This window comes from Thermobia domestica, chromosome 5 (genome assembly GCF_964235325.1).
Source record: "Thermobia domestica chromosome 5, izTheDome1.hap1.1, whole genome shotgun sequence".
Lineage (NCBI taxonomy): Eukaryota > Metazoa > Arthropoda > Insecta > Zygentoma > Lepismatidae > Thermobia > Thermobia domestica.
In genome coordinates, this window is record NC_137458.1 from 277,078,808 (window position 1) to 277,095,395 (window position 16,588).

General features: G+C 36.0%; 1 protein-coding gene across 6 annotated transcripts in view; it reads left to right on the plus strand.

Moving 5' to 3' along the window:
* Positions 1-15,258, plus strand: part of LOC145686640 (organic cation transporter protein-like) — a 192,899-nt gene extending 177,641 nt beyond the window's left edge. For all 6 annotated transcript variants that reach the window (XM_081760110.1, XM_081760114.1, XM_081760109.1 and 3 more), the window contains one exon: positions 15,027-15,258. In XM_081760110.1, coding sequence (XP_081616236.1) covers positions 15,027-15,036 — 10 coding nt within the window. In that variant the 3' untranslated portion in view covers positions 15,037-15,258. The remainder of the gene's footprint in view (positions 1-15,026) is intronic.
* The last annotated feature ends 1,330 nt before the right edge of the window (positions 15,259-16,588 follow it).

Here is a 16,588-nt window from a genome sequence, read left to right on the forward strand (position 1 = left end):
TTCCCCGGATAATGTGATCACCGAGGGACATCATCCCTCATACGTGACGGGTTAACATGGCCATAGATGCCGAAAGCCCAGAACTAAAATCCTAAAATTCACAATAAAAAAATAGTGTAGAATAGATCAAAGATTTATAAAAGGTGCGATTTATGCCCATTGAAGGAAGCGGAGCCTAAGGAAAAGAGAAGCGTCGGAAATGAAAATTTCAATTTCTTTTATTAAAAAAAGAAAGAAAGAAAAAAGAAAAACTAATTTGTCACTTCCCCTCTCCTCCGCCCCCGTAAAAGCTGCGATGGTTCTGAAATCTAAAAGACAGACCACATTGAAGGGAACAAAGTCCGATTTAAACCACTCGCTGAGCAAAACAGTACAATTATTGCAAAAATTATTAACGTGTAACAGTTTCAGCAAGCAGTTTAAATCGGATTTAAGTTTACTAAAAGCAAAGCTTGTATAATGAAAGAAAAAAAAAGTTTCTTCTGAAAACCTTGCAACAAATAATAAAAAATAAACCTGTTTTGATATTTTTTTTCAATAAAGACGACTCCATTCCACCCCGACGCACCCCATATTAATACAAGTATGTTTAATTGTAAATTCAATTGAAAATTCATATAAACAGTAAGAGAAATGTATTTACTAGTAAATGAAACCAACAATATACATATACTTTGAAAGAGAAACGTAAAAAATATTACATTTAAAACCAAGTTAACTATACATATATATTTACTTGGACTTCAAGGGGGATACATGAGAGTAGCTACATGTAGTTATTTGGACTTCTAAAGGTTTTAAAAGATCATTTCAAAAAAAATAAACAGACCAATGTAGTATATACACGCAAATTGTATGAAAAATGTGCACATCCGGAAACACAGCAACACATACTTGATACATATTCCTATTATAAAACTGAGACGCCTCAGTTTGTCAGTCACGTTAATTTCTAATAGTTGACAGTTAGGCTAATAGTTGTCGCTAGCGTGTGGGCAATTTGCAGATGAATCGTTGGTGTTGTTGGGTGAACTTTGCCTCTGCCATTCGATTAGGGAGAAGTAGTTAGGTAAAGTACAGTTATTAGTACTTTAAACGAGAACCTTCTTTTTTGCTAAAATAAAGTTTTCTGTAAATGTAGAAGCAATATCTTTATTTTCAACTATTATACGCACCTTTACTTTTTAGATTATGAGGTTTATACATGCGAAAAAACTGTATTTTCTCTGAAGTACTATCAGGTGCCAAATTACAGTGAATGACTATAGGAAATAGTAGTATTAACGGCGCGAATAAAGAAATCTACAATTCAATGTAGTGGTAATATGATACTTCGTGCCTCCTAAGCCCTTGTTAATTAGGTATAATTAAATGCGATAATTTATTCTCATATATACATATATATCCTACTATATATAAAACTACATGAGCTGACATAAAATAAAGGGGTACTTCCGGTTGACGTGGAAATTTGAAATTTCGCATAATTGTAGCTTTTCGGGACTAAACAACAGAAAAATTGCCAAAAGTGAATATTTTTTTTAAGTTTTAAAGGGTCTAAAGGGAGGATGGAGAAATTCCCCATGTTATTTAAATGTATTTTTTTATTTTATTTTACTTGATTTTATTTTATTTATTTATTTGATCCATAATCTCACATTTTAGGTACTTGAAATTGGAATAAAAACTTGACATTCGGTATGCTTGTACGTTTTCGTTAGCGTTAACTAAGTAAATCACCAAAAATAAAAATTTCCAGCTTTAGAGTGGATTTATGAGCAATTGAAAAATCTTCCCCATGTTATTTATATGGAACACCTTTTACACCCCAAAATTATTAGGCATTTCTGTAGAGCTAGAATGATTAAATTTGGCAGGATTGTAGCTTTTTAAGACTAACCTACGTACAGGAAAATTGCCAAAAGTGAATATTTCTGATTTTTTTTTAGGGAGTCTAAAGGGGGATGAAAAATTCCCCATGCTATTTAAATTGACTTTTTTGACCTATAATCTAATAGTTTTGGTACTTGGAATTGGAATAAAAACTTGAAATTCTGTATGCTTGAACGTTTTCATTAGCATTACCTAAGTAAAACACCAACTGTAGAGTGGTTTTATGAGAACTGAAAAATCTTTCCCATGTTATTTATATGGGACATCTTGTACACTCTAATGTTTAGGCTCTTCCGACAGGATTAGAATGATGAAATTTTGCATGATTCTAGCCTTCCAGGACTAACCTACAGGAAAATTGCCAAAAGTGAATATTTTTAATTTTTAAGGGGTGTAAAGGGGGGATGAAGTAATTGCCATGTTGTTTAAATGGGTGTTTTCTTGGGATACAAAATCTTATCTTGTAAATAGTTGAAATACGAAAAGAAACTTGAAATTTAACAGAATTGTGGGTTTAAGAGGTGCGAGGTCGTACGCCGAGAAAACGTGGTAGTCAGGCGGCGAAATCCCTCAGCTGGGTCAAATTTTAGGAAATGTTAAGACCAAATGCACTAAATTCACTCTTGATGCAAAAGGCTGATGCATAAGATATGTGAGTCCGTAGACCGAGCAAACGTAGGGTTCTGGGGGCGGAGTCCCAGCCAGCCAAAGGCTAGTTGTATAATATAGTCAGTGTAATGTTGGCAAAAATATGTGTGTGTGTTTCTTTTAATAATGTGTACAAATTATATTGGCCTCGTACTTATTCGAATATACAAGTAGCCTAAAAATTTGTATCGGTTTAGAGAATGGTTTTATTATGCGGATACAAGCACCCCAAATAAGTTCACCACAGAAAATTCAAGCCATACCATATTAACGGCTTATCATTGGCTGCAAAACGAGCGACTTGCTATGCTTAAAAGTACTATGCAGAATACACTTACATAGAATATTATGAACTAAAAAAATAAATAATCTACAATAATACTTTACATTGTCAAAATTCTCAATTCATTGTTGTTTGTTTCCTTTTTCCTTCCTTAGTCTGATAGAGAAAAATCAAAGTACTTTACAATTTAACAATGGCGTTATGTTAGACCGCTCATTTTCTCCTTCCTCCCCTCTTTAGTCAATTTTGTCGTTTAACATGTATTATAACCAAAAATGTATTATGCGACTATAAGCTGTACTTATATATAATATACAGGATGTTAATGAACTATACCGACAAACTGTAAGAGAAGATTCCCCTCATCAAAATAAGCCAAAAAGTTCCTATGAACCTGTGGGGAAAAGTGCATAGTTTCAGAGCTAGAGCTGTACAAAATCGCAAAAAGGCCAATTTTCAAGAGGCTCTATTTCGAATTCGAGAAATCGTGGAGTGGTAGTCTTCATCAGCATAAAGGAAGTCACGCATACCCAATCCAAAAACGCATATTTCATTAATGTCCAATCGGTGTGTAGAGTATTCCCTTAAGGGTGAAATTCCTAGTTATGCCATCAACCGAATTTTGAGATATGATCTGATTTATGATTGGTTCAAAGTAGGCAAACGATAAGCCTTGACAGTAGTGAACACGGAATCCTTTGGCGTGATATCGGAAGTGTTAAGGATCGTCAACAGCACGATCTCTCGTACTCGAGAAAAAGTATGCTGCGATATTTTCTTTCACGCTTATCAGTGAAGAAGACGTGAAATATAACGTGAAGAAATACATCGCATCACACGTTATTCTGAACTCAAAAAAACATGGAGCTGCCGGTTCCTAACACTTCTGACTTCCCTCCGAAGCACTGGATGTAGATTGTTGTCAAGGCTTACCTCGTGCCTACTTTGGACCCTCCTTGAAATCAGAGTATATCTGAAAACTCTGTTGATAGGATATTTGAGAATTATACCTTGTACAGAATACCCTGCAAACCCATTGAAAATTGATGTAATATGCATTTTTGGATTATGTGTGCGTGACTTCCTTTACGCTGATAAAGACCACCATCCACAGTTTTGGGAATTCGAAATAGGACCTGTTGAAATTTATCTTTTTCGCGATTTTAGACAGCCATAGCTCTAAAACTATGCACTTTTCGCCCATAGGTCCATATTAACTTTTTCTATTATTTTGATGTGAGGAATCACCTCTTTCAGTTTGTCGGTATAGTTCATTAACACCCTGTATATATATATATATATATATATATATATATATATATATATATATAAAAGAAAAATAGTGGCATATCTTATTAATTCCTTCTTCTGGATATTAATTCTTCACGTTCTCCCTTATTGTACTCTAAGAGAGAAAGAGAATAAAGTACGCAATAGTACATGCCAGTAGTTCTTACGCAAAGTATATATTGTACCCATAAAAAAAGAGAATCTTAACGATTCCAAAGTTTTTGTTTGTGAGTAAAAGCGACCATACATATTGTATTGGCCCAAAAAGAATGCACAAACTTCTTGCATAAGAGACTAAGGCATTCTTACAAACTAGCAGGTCCTGAGTTCGTATCTATCATTAAATCAAATTCACTCAGCAGTTCCTCTTAAATCAAATCTTTATTCAAAAGTTTATAAAATATGCTAACGGAGGTTCAAATCTTACTGTGATCGTGCACATTGAGTGGGAACTCACGATGAAAGTTTCTAAGAACAAAAAATAAGCGCCTAAATACGAGGGTCTTTCAAAAGTCTTGCACACAGAGCATTCGCGACAGTTTAAGTGGTATGGTCAAATTCAATTTCATGTCAGGTGTGAGTCAAAGTTTGGGCTTGACGGTTGTCTGTGTTTGCTGGTTTGCGTGGCTGTGTTGTGAGAAATTTAGTGTTAAAATGGCAGGTGAACCCCGACCCAGGTTGGATTCCACATAGTGACTAGTGTTCCTATATCAAAATCGAAGCTCAACGTGGAAAGAATCCAACTGAAATTTACAATGCTTTGCGAGAGGTTTATGGAAATAGTGCAGTGGATCGTAGCACTGTATCACGGTGGTCAGCTCGTTTTCGTGGAGTTCGTGTAAGCACTGCGGACAACCCAAGAAGTGGAAGACAATCAACTGCAACAGACTACACCTTTGAAATTATTGTGAATGCCATTTTGAGAAAGGATCGACGAAAAACATGTGAGGAAATTGCATATGAGGCCAGAATGTTTGTCACTTCAGTTTACAGAATCATTACTGAGAAGTTAAAGATTAGAAAAATCGCTGCCAGATAGTTTCCGCGTGGTCTGAGTGAAGAGCAGAAAGCATGTCGCAAAGAAACGAGTTGACTACTGTGATAAAGTGCTACGATCCACTACACTATTTCCACAAACCTCTCGCAAAGCATTGTAAATTTCAGTTGGGTTCTTTCTACGTAGAGTTTCGATTTTCATATAGGAACGCTGGTCGCTGTGTGTAATCCGACCTGAGTCGGGTTTACCTTCCATTTTAACACTGAATTTCTCAGAATACAGCCACGCAAACCAGCAAACACAGACACAACCGTCAAACTCAAACTCTTGTCTCACAACTGAGATAAAATTGAACTTGATCACACTATTTGAACGGTTGCGTATGCGCTGTGTGCAATACTTTTGAAATGACCCTCGTAATTCCCCTAAAAATGTTCTCTCTGAATTCGATATTGATAATGTAAATCAAAGCTCTGTGGATGTTACTAGAGGTATTCTCTTCCAAGATGGTGTAAGCTTTTAATTCCGTAAAGGTACCTCCCCTCAATTGTAGAACACTTGGCCTACTCCTATTCTTGTGATGTCCGAACACAGACACTATACTATAAAAGAATTCTACCTAATCAAATTCATTTACAGGATGAGGTGAGATAGGGTTAGGTAGCTTCAAAAGGGAAAACTTTTGATCTTGATTTAAGATCATGTTAAAAGGTAAATATGCATCAAATAGGACCAATCCTCCTCTTTTTGAGAGCGGAACCAATTATGAAAAGTTCCATCAGTTAAGCTTTAAATGTCCTATCATCAAATGGACCAGACCCCTGGGATTCTAAAACAAGAGACCTAACCAGCAGTATGATACAAGACCAAATAAATCTAGTTGAAATGCAACATCAAACTGGACGTTACTATAAGAACCTCTGTAACATCCTAGTTAAAGTTCAGTCTATAAGTTTATGAAGCCTACATCTGTAAGGATAGAGAATTACATACGATTCTTAATTAAATTCAGCAGTAGACTTTCTTCCAGAGAAACATTAAATCCATCTAAGTTCAATGAAGTCACTTATCCATTCATCTAGTTTAGCCTATATCCGAAGGATCGTAACATTAAAGTCATTCTTAGACTGAACTATTTCAGGGCATTCCATCCCTTACATGAAGCCCCCCGAGAAAAAACCAATCTGCCCCTCTTAAATATATATATATATATATATATATATATATATATATATATATATATATATATATAAATCTTCAAGCGAGGTCGCTCGTTCCTTATATACGGAAAGAGGGCGGCGACGTTCGCTCTTTTAACAAAGCACTCGTATAAACTCCATTAAAAAAAAAAAATCCTGCGGGAACGTGAAGCCCCCCACTTTTCCCTTGAACAGCAATTTCCTAACTGCTGCGTGCTTTGGAACTGAAGCAGTGTTTCTAACTAGGTAAAGACAGTATTAAGAGCAAGTTTCTTTAAGCTGAAATATATAACTGAATAATTAACCATACTTGAGATACATAAAATTACATATAAACATGTAATAATAATAATAATAATAATAATAATTACTATATGGTATATATGGATTAATTAAATGTAATCATTTATTTATATATTAACAGTTTACCATATTAAAAAAAAGTAGCAAATGGTCTAAAGGAGGATACCAGCATAGGGTCCCGTAAGGATTGTAGCTCTACATGTCAAAAAAAAAAAAAGTGTATAAATTCGAGTACATTGAGACTCCCGTCAATAATAGTGCAATGAAAGTGAAATTTCTAGTTTTACATCCAATGATTATGGCCTTTAGGCTAAAGGAAACTAATTAATTAATTAATGAAAGTGAATGATTATGATATAATTTATGAAGATTGGAGAACCTCAAGAAACCATACGGACGTGGCAGTGTCTACCAGAGATCGAACCAGGGACCCCTCGCACCCGAGATGAGCGCTTTACCACAACCAGCGTGAAGAGCCAGCGCCATGCTCGGCAGGCTTAACGCTGTTGGATTTTTTTTTTTTTTATTGTAATGGTACGTGAAGCATCTTTTGTATGAGTCTTGTCCGATTGGAGTAGAGCTAGTGGCAGGCATACATTGACTTTCTCTTTCTTTCTTTCTTTCTTTCTTTCTTTTTCTTTTCTTTTCTTTCTTTATTATTTTTTCTTTTTTCTTCCTTTCTTTCTTTTTTTCTTTTCTTTTTTCTTTCTTTTTCTTTTCTTTTTTCTTTTCTTTTTTTTCTTTATTTCTTTCTTTTTTCTTTTTCTTTTTCTTTCTCTCTCTCTCTCTCTCTCTCTCTCTCTCTCTCTCTCTCTCTCTCTCTCTCTCTCTCTCTCTCTCTCTCTCTCTCTCTCTCTCTCTCTCTCTCTCCAGCACCGAAGGTTAGATGAGACGCAGACTTGTCAGATTTCACGCGGGATCGAACCGGCAACAACATATATTGAAAAATACTGAGTTCTAGATAAACTTCAGTGAATGGAAATGTAGATTTTTTTAACTAGTGGAATTAAAGAACTTGTGCTTCAAATTGGCGTATGTTTATGATCTTTGAAGGACGTTTATTTTGTTACGTAGTCTAAATTAATGTAAGTTCATAATAACTTTGAGAAAGATAAATGGGTAATACATGAAATATTGAAAATAGACAATTGTGAGTAACGTTTTTGTACTTATCATATTTCAGATACGTTCGTGTATTGTTGTGTGTTAAATATCTTATTAAAAAAGATTAAGACGATATTTTTAATTGAACTTTAAAATTCAACCTGCAAAATCTTCAATAGTCCGACAATGTAAGAATGGTTACCATTTCTTATATTTTCTTCTTTTGATACCTATAACTCTGTCGAATTGTATTGAATTACTAGATTTTTATTTATTTACTTATTTATTATTGTCAAAAATTGCACGTGTTTTCCTTGAACACTATTGTCCTTTTTCTGTGCTTACCTAAAACCTAACATTCGTTATTGTTTCTTTGATATTCATAATGCTTTGTAAATTTTAAGGAAGCATCTTTTTTAATAGGGGCATATCTGCAAGGAAGGAACTTTTTCTCGAAACACACACACACACACATATATTGCAATGTGATATACCACTCAGGAAGAGTCGCGGTCCTGACAAACTCAAAGCCTTGATAAACGGAAATTCATTGATAGAAGATGACAAGATTGTATTCTTAAGTTAAATATTCAAAATTAAGATTAGTATACATATATGTATAGTTTATTGTTTGATATGTATACAAGCTACTCCCTTCCCTTGCTAATCAGAAAGCTGCACACTAGACCAAGTTCAGAAGCGTCGCTCTCTTGTAGCGTCGAATGAAAATGATTTAATTCCTCTTGTAAACTTTTCTACTCACTTACAAAGGCTGCTCTGTGGGTCAAGGTGTTTAGCACTGTGAGACAACGTGACTTGTGATGGAAGCTGCTTGCATTGAGATAGAGATCCGTAATGTTCCGTCTGGTTTACGACGAACAAGAATATCAAGAAGAGAGAGGCACCCACTCTGCTCCACTTCTACGGTGAATTTGATTTGAATGGCTCGCTACAGTCTGAGAATGACTACAGTCTTACATATGTCAACTTGGCCATAAAAAGGGCCGTCGCTTCCCAACACAAAGTGATCAAAAAAGTCAAGAGTGAGGATCATCTCTCTACTACCATATTGCCTTTCATCGGCTACACCTCTGGCAAACTCATCAGAATATTTGCAAGACATGGTATAAGAGTTACTCACAAATCTCCAGCCAACATCATATCGTTATTCAAACCAATGAAAGACGACCATCACTTGCGCCTCCTGGGCATATTGTATACCATATGAATGTGGAAAATCATAATACATAGGACAGATTGGACGTACCATAGAACAACGATTAAAAGAACATAACAGCTACATAAGACTTCAGCAACCCGAAAAGTCAGGACTAGCAGATCATAGCGTAGAGCTGGGCCACAGAATTGATTTTCAAATGCCACCATAGAAGCCAAGTGCAGCAGATTTTGGAACAGAACAATAAAGGAAGACATAGCTATCTCATGTGAAAGGAGCAGTCTCAATAGAGACAATGGGTATCAACTCAGCCCTGTATGGTCAGCCCTTTTCAGGAATTAAAAAGAGACATTCAACAAAGCCATTTCTCGTAGCCACAACAGCCAATCAGGAGCGAGCATTTCCCTCAGCCAATCACAAACCCCCATTAATACATCTTCCCTAAATAGTCATCATATATATGCATGCCAACATTTCTGGTCGCTTCATAACAATCCCTGAAGACGAATGCAATGTCTATATTCGAAACGTTGGATTGTCAATATCTTCACCTGCTGATAGCCCGCGAAGACTTACTAAAGTCGCCAGGATAAATTCAATTCTGTCAACATATTTACTATTTAGATTCTGGCAAATACATTCTCACCCCACATGTTTATATACAATCAATGTCAAATTTAGCCCGAACACCCTGTATACATACATATACCGTCAAATGGAGTGAAATCGGACGATTGCAAGATATTTCGTTGTTTTTGTAGTTTAATCTGCTGTTGTTAAAACTAGACAGTCGCGGTTTCGGCTGGTGATCAATAGAGAGCGTTCCGTGGATTAGATGTGAATATTGGAACAATAACGTAATTTACCACTCCTATACACATGGGTAGAAGGGAGGCAAGAAAAAATGTACCCTAGTAAACAACGTGATTGAAGATTAAAGTAATAAATTACATGTAACCTATTGGCAAGAATAATAACCCTCAGTTACTTGCGAAGAATATACATTGATTACGCAAGCAATAACCTCTCATTTTGCGAAGTTGTGCATGGTTCTAAGTGGAATCTGGGGTGATTTCGGACGATGCCACGTTATTACAAGAAGCAGCTTGGCGTACAATCAAAACGACCCGGCGTGACTTGAAAGTGCTATTCGTGCTGTCCAGAAAGAAAGACTGTCTGTCCTATCGTAAAGCAGCCGAAGCTTATCAGGTGCATGTTGGACAATAGAAAAACAAAGTGCACAAGAAACATATTAGAACTATGGGAGGCAAAACCATTCTAAGTACAAAAAAAGAAACTCAGAAGATCACAGAAAAAAAAAAATATGTTAGTGCATGGCATTCTTAGAGCTGCAAATTGAGGTTTCCCTTTTACATTTGAAGATATAAGGTATCTTGTGAAATGGTATCTGGACAGAAAAGGGCGAAGAGAGGGAGGAGATGTACCAATAATTTACCTGGCGTAGATTGGGCACGGTCATTTTGCAAGAGATGTTCCAGCGTTCTTACCGTTAAACTGAGTGAAAATGTCAAACATTCTAGAGCTGCAGTGAACTGTGAAGCAGTAAAAAAGTATTTAGATAATATGCGTCAATTTTGGAGAATATTGTAACCAGTAACATCATAAACTACGATGAGACTAACCTAAGTGATGATCCAGGAAGTGCAAAGGTGATTGTCAAAAGAGGTACAAAGCACGCAGAAAGAATATTCGATTCGTCTAAAACCAGTGTGTCAATAATGATGGCAGCAGCTGGCGATGGTACTCTACTCCCACTATATGTTTTATATAGAGCAGAACGAGTGTAGGATACATGGCAGGAAGAGGACATGATGAGGCTCGGTACAATCGTAGTCGTAGCGGATGGTTTGATTTTGCAGTATTTGAAGATTGGTTTACCGCAATTGCCTTGCCGTATTTCAGAACTAAAGGAATCATGCTTGGCGATAATCTTTCGAGTCATTTGTCCTTAAAAATGATTCAGCAATGTGAATGTTACAAGATCTCTTTTGTGGTGCTACCACCTAATAGCACACATCTACTGCAGCCCCTTGATGTTTGATTCGTTCAATCTCTGAAGATTGCGTGGAAAAACATGTTATGTGGTTGAAGGAAAGAATAACGGTACACTCTCTCCAAAGATGCGTTCCCATCGCTTCTACAGCAAACTATGAATAAAATTGCATCACATCATGATACTATCAGGAAGACATTTGAAGCGACTGAGTTAATCCCTTTCAACCAGATCGTGTTTTGGATAAACTAAAAGACCATGACGAAACTGACAGCGAAAGTTGACAGCAAGTTTTGAAAACATGCTGCGACATGCAACGACGCTTGACTCCAGCTAGTGCTAGATTTCGAAGGAAAATTATCAACGTTTCCCCTGGAAAGTCCATTGTAGCACAGGATGTTCAGGAAAGTGAGAGACATGAAGTAGAACCAAGTGATCCTCAAGAAAATGGAGATATGAAAAGTAAAGTGTGTGACGTGACTACAGTAGAGCAGGAAAACGTGTTGGACATAGAGGCTTTCGTTGTGGTCGACTATTACTACTCGCGGATTGGAAAACAACTTGCAAGACAGTATATTGGAGTTGTGACGGATATAGGAGCAAAGGATATGGAGATGAAATATCTTTGTCCATATTTAAATAGTTGATCGGTATTAGTTTTTCTGCAAATTGATGAAGATAAGATTGACAAATAACAAATTTTCCGAGTGTTAGCTAAGCCTCGTGAAATAAAGGATAAGTTTTACTTTAACAAAAGTGTATATTAATCTGAAGCACTAATGGACAGACGGAACTGTTCTCCATTGTTCTATTGCTTCAAACCAATATGTATTTTTTCTTTTGAAAGTTTCCAGGATATTGGTATGTCAGTATGTTAAATATGGTTGTAAATGTGTAACCGAAAACTATGAAAACATTCAAATAAAGGACGGACAGCCTTCCTTTTTGCTGCCAAATATTGTTTACTGTCCAATTTCGCACCATAGCGACACAGCTTCCGACTATTACGCGAAGTACTATAGTGTCCGAAGTCACCCAACTACACAGGGTGACATCGGACACATTGTAATGTTTTCTAATTATTCATAGTTCCAGCACAGCTGAAAATGCCCAAATCTGTCCGATTTCATCCCATTGGACGATATATATCATAAATTTTCATTTTATCTCCTCGATTTCCGTAATATTCTTTAACAAATTACATGACTCGTTTTGTTGTGTAGCTACTGTGTCGTAGAAAAGAAAGTATGCCAGTGTTTTTTCTTTAATTCAAATAAAAAAACCAAACTTAAATGTAGGAAGTTGATCATTTTAATTGAGGATAACACAGTCTGTGCGTAGCTGAGTTCAGAGTATTATGGCCTTTGACATAACACGACCTTTAAGAGTTGTAACTGTAAATTTACATATTTTTATGTAGTGATTTTGAAGTTGTGAACATAAAAGTGGATCATTTCGATTTATTTCAAACAGTGTGATAATCTTGAAGCTTAAATTGGACAGCCACTATTAAGTAGCTGTACATATAACATTGTCTGTCAAACTTTAATTTTATCCATAAGGTGCATTAAGATGAGCAGTGCGTTGCTCCTTTCGAATTTCCTCTATGGATTCACAACTTTATTAAGGTTCTTTAAAATTACTCTGAAATAGTTTCCTTATAAGGAAGATGAGCTTTTTGTCTACTATATAGGTGGTTATCAAAATAATGGAAACGAATGCAATGCAGCTTATCTGCTTAATACGATGTGGGACCATCATCGTTAGCCTACACAACTCTGATTCATCGTGAACTGGAAGCATATCATGAATAGTTCCTAGAGGGATATTATATCATTCCTTAAGTAATGCAGCAGTCAGTTCTGTCAGCAAGGATAGATATCTGCTATGGAGTCTTTAGCGACAAAGCGACATAGTGGCTCAGTGGTAGAGCCCTTACTTCTGGTGCATGAAGTCCCTGGTTCGATTTCCGGCCAAGTAAGTTTGTGGTGGAAAACATCGTGTTTTTTTTTTCGGGATACACCAATTTCCTTCCACATTCTCATTCCACCAATTTTTCCATCATTTACTTGCTTAACCATCCGTCTCCCCGAGCCTAACGGGCATAATCCTGGAACCTTATACTAAAAGATTTCTTTTCATTTTTGAAGTGTTAGCTCGAGAATTTACCTCAAAGTCTGAGGATTGGGTGAGCCCCAGGAGAGGTGTAATTCAGGCCGGTATTCATGAAACAACGCCTCAGCAGGTTCAGTAGTACGAAATTATCGCATTATCACTTGAAAAATTACATCACTGGCCGGAAACAATATTTGGATGCACTCGGTCACATAAAACATCCAAATAATCACTGGTAGTAATGGATAATCACAAGACCCACGGTATCCGGAGATTGCATCCCATAGCAGAGTCGCCGTCGTGTTTCACGGTAGGGAAAAGCTCATTTGGAATATAAGCTCATTTGGGCTGTCCGTCATACACGAACATGACCTGCTGTTACAAAATAAGATGAAATATTATTTATCGGTCTATATTACACATTTCCAATAATTGTCGCTCCACTTTGCATGTACTTCTCACCATTGCCTTCGGGTGAAATCGTTGTTGGCAATGATCGGCTCTTTGGAATTCACAATCCGACCGCGAATCTTCAGGTTACAACTAGACTCGAATTTTGATTATCGCAGTAGATTGTTCCAGATATTAAGTTCAGCAGGCACTTTTGTTGCTCTACGGTCCTCTTCAGTGCTCGGTGATCTGTGTGCGAGTTATATATATATAAAGCACTATCCCTTTTCGCTACTGTTGTTTTGTCATGGATTTTTTTAGGGCGTCATCAACTTGGGGACTTCTACGCAACAGATATAATGCACTAAAGTTCATTCAACGAACCATCTGATCCTGATGTAAACATTAGAGAATGGTATTACTCTGCCAGTCATCGGATGATTGGCTATTGGTCAGCACTTCTTTCAAGAAGTACGTGCTTGTACCCTGTGTGTAAGTGTTTTATACATTCCCCGCACGCGGTCATATTGTAAACTGTAATTTGCGCGTAAGGTGGGTCAAAGCCACTTTCTACGCATGCATATTCTTTTTTATTGTATTAATTCAATTTAGTTCTTAGATACAGTCTTGTTTCTGCTATTTAATTATAAGGAAATTACATTTCTGGTAATGAGCCTTATAAGTAGGGCTCAGAAGTTGAAGACCTAATAATTGCCTAAAAAGGACCTATAAAAAGACGTAAAAATAAGACCCAATTTGATTAGTATTACATATTTAATGAATATAATGCTAAAGAAATACAATCTAATGATATGTTAACGGTCTGTCCTTTTCCCACAAACTGAAGTCCAAACTAAAATAAGAAAAGACCAATAAAAAAACGCCGAAAAAGGCAGAAAAGGACAAATAAAATCCACCATTTTCTGGCCTACAATGACCCAAAATGAACATATGTTATGCCTTGTCTTCGGGCACTCGTAAAAAAGAGGATTTTTCCTCAACTTCCGAGCCCTACTTATAAGCAACAAAAACATTGAAAAACAGCTTACTTGACAATGGACTATTTTCTTCTGCCGCATGTATGTTCCAAGGCTCTTTAACCAATAAAACGAAACAGTCACCACGTGTATTTGTTTACATGAGATACTGAACGTTCCTTGAATAAACTGTAGCCATATTAGATACACTTGCGCCAACTAACCAAATTTGTTGTCTTTGAATCGTAGAGATAACTGTCTCATTTTGCATCACCATCGTCTGCCCGCTTGAACACCCTTCCATACTACCCCGACTGACGTACTACAGACGATCACCACTAACAGTGTCCTCAATGATAACCAGATTTTTTTTCTTTAGCGTCCCACAAGTATACTCTGAGACTAAGGGAGTCGATGATAATAAGATAACTGGAATAAAGAAAGTGGGAGAAAATAGTAGAACCCCGAGAAAACCCACGCAAACAGTATTTGTCCACCACAAAGCCCACGTGCGGGCACATATGAGGTCTTATAAACTATAAGTGTTTCCATTATTTCGATAACTATCTGCATAATTGTCAAAACGATATTTACGTATATATTCATAAAGTTGATGGTTGTATATTTTCTTTTCAGGTGCTGTTGAATTGTAGGATGTTAAAGAAGTATACCCATTACTCCAGTATTCTTTTGTTCCTATTATAACATGACATAGTTCATAATACTTAATCAACACAGTATTTTTATAGTACAACATTCCAGAAAAGAAATCTCACATATTATTTCATTTTGTACGTCAGTCTGACTTGTGTTATTGTTTTTAAACTAGTAATTATATTCAAAATATAGATATTTTAATAAAAACACATAGTTGGTTTTTTCATTGGATGTTACTCCTTACTGTAACATATTATAAAATTGAGTCATTTATAATTTCTTTCTGAACTATTCTGTATTTTTTTGCTCGCTGATTTTTGTGTGTGTAAATAAAAATGAAAGTGTTCCTGTTTTAATTAGTATGTAATATCTTCAACTTTTTTTTCTATTATGTCTTTTTGATTAAAATGGATCTCCTAGAGGGAGGGTTCAAAGTTTATGGAAAAAATAGAGTATGTCACAAACGTGTCAAGTAGAAAGATGAAATTTGATATACAAACTCCTCATAAAAAAATAATAATAATAATAATAATAATAATAATAATAATAATAATAATAATAATAAGAGGACACAACACAGCGTTTTCGAAAATTCCCTCTTTTAAAGGGGGACAGTTTATAAAATGTTTTGTTTATTTTTGTTTATTTATTTAATAATCAACAGATACAGCTCAGGGGCCATTTTATACTGAATATCTAACAATAACAATGGAAAGGATTTGGGAAGGTATCAGCCAGGGCCTGTTTAGTAGATGCCATTCCGGCATTTGTCTGATAGGACTGAGGAAAATCCTGAACCCGTCATTGTGGTCGACAGTGGGAATCGAACACACGACCTCCCGAAAGCGAAGTCATAACGCTCTACTATTTGAGCTATTTCCAGATTCAAGAAATGGAAGTGATTGGAAGAAATGGAAGTATGTGATCTCATCATGGGAAAAGCATTGAACGTGTGAAGTAAATTTTTGATACAGTTACTACCTACTTGGAACTTTGTTTTTATCATGTCACTCTGATTGATATTCGTGTCCTACGGGAGGAGGGAGAGGGTCGAAGTTTATGGCAAAAACACAGTATTTTACTAGCTCCTAAAGTTAGAACGATCAAGCTCAATATATGAATTCCCCATTAGAAATAAGAGGACACGTTGTAGCATTTTTCGAAAATTCTGCTTTGAAAAGAAGGAGGGGAAATTTCTTAATTTCGCACTTTGCATTCATAAAATGTCGAAAGTGAGCATATATGATAGTTGAACTTTTCGCATTGAATTTTTGAACTTAGTTACCACTTGGGTTGGCCTGAGTTTTTATCATTACACTTTGATATGCGTATACTAAGAGAAGGAATGGAGAAGCTTTAAATTTTTCGTAAAGTATAATTGCTACACCATTCGAAATTAATTTTTCATCATGGTGAGCACTTGAGTGTATTTGGGTTTTCATCATTTCATTTCGATCCAAATATCCATCATAAGGATGGCGGAAGGTGGTTGAAATATATCTTTTAAATATTTTTTACAAACCTATCCTTCCCATGCGAAG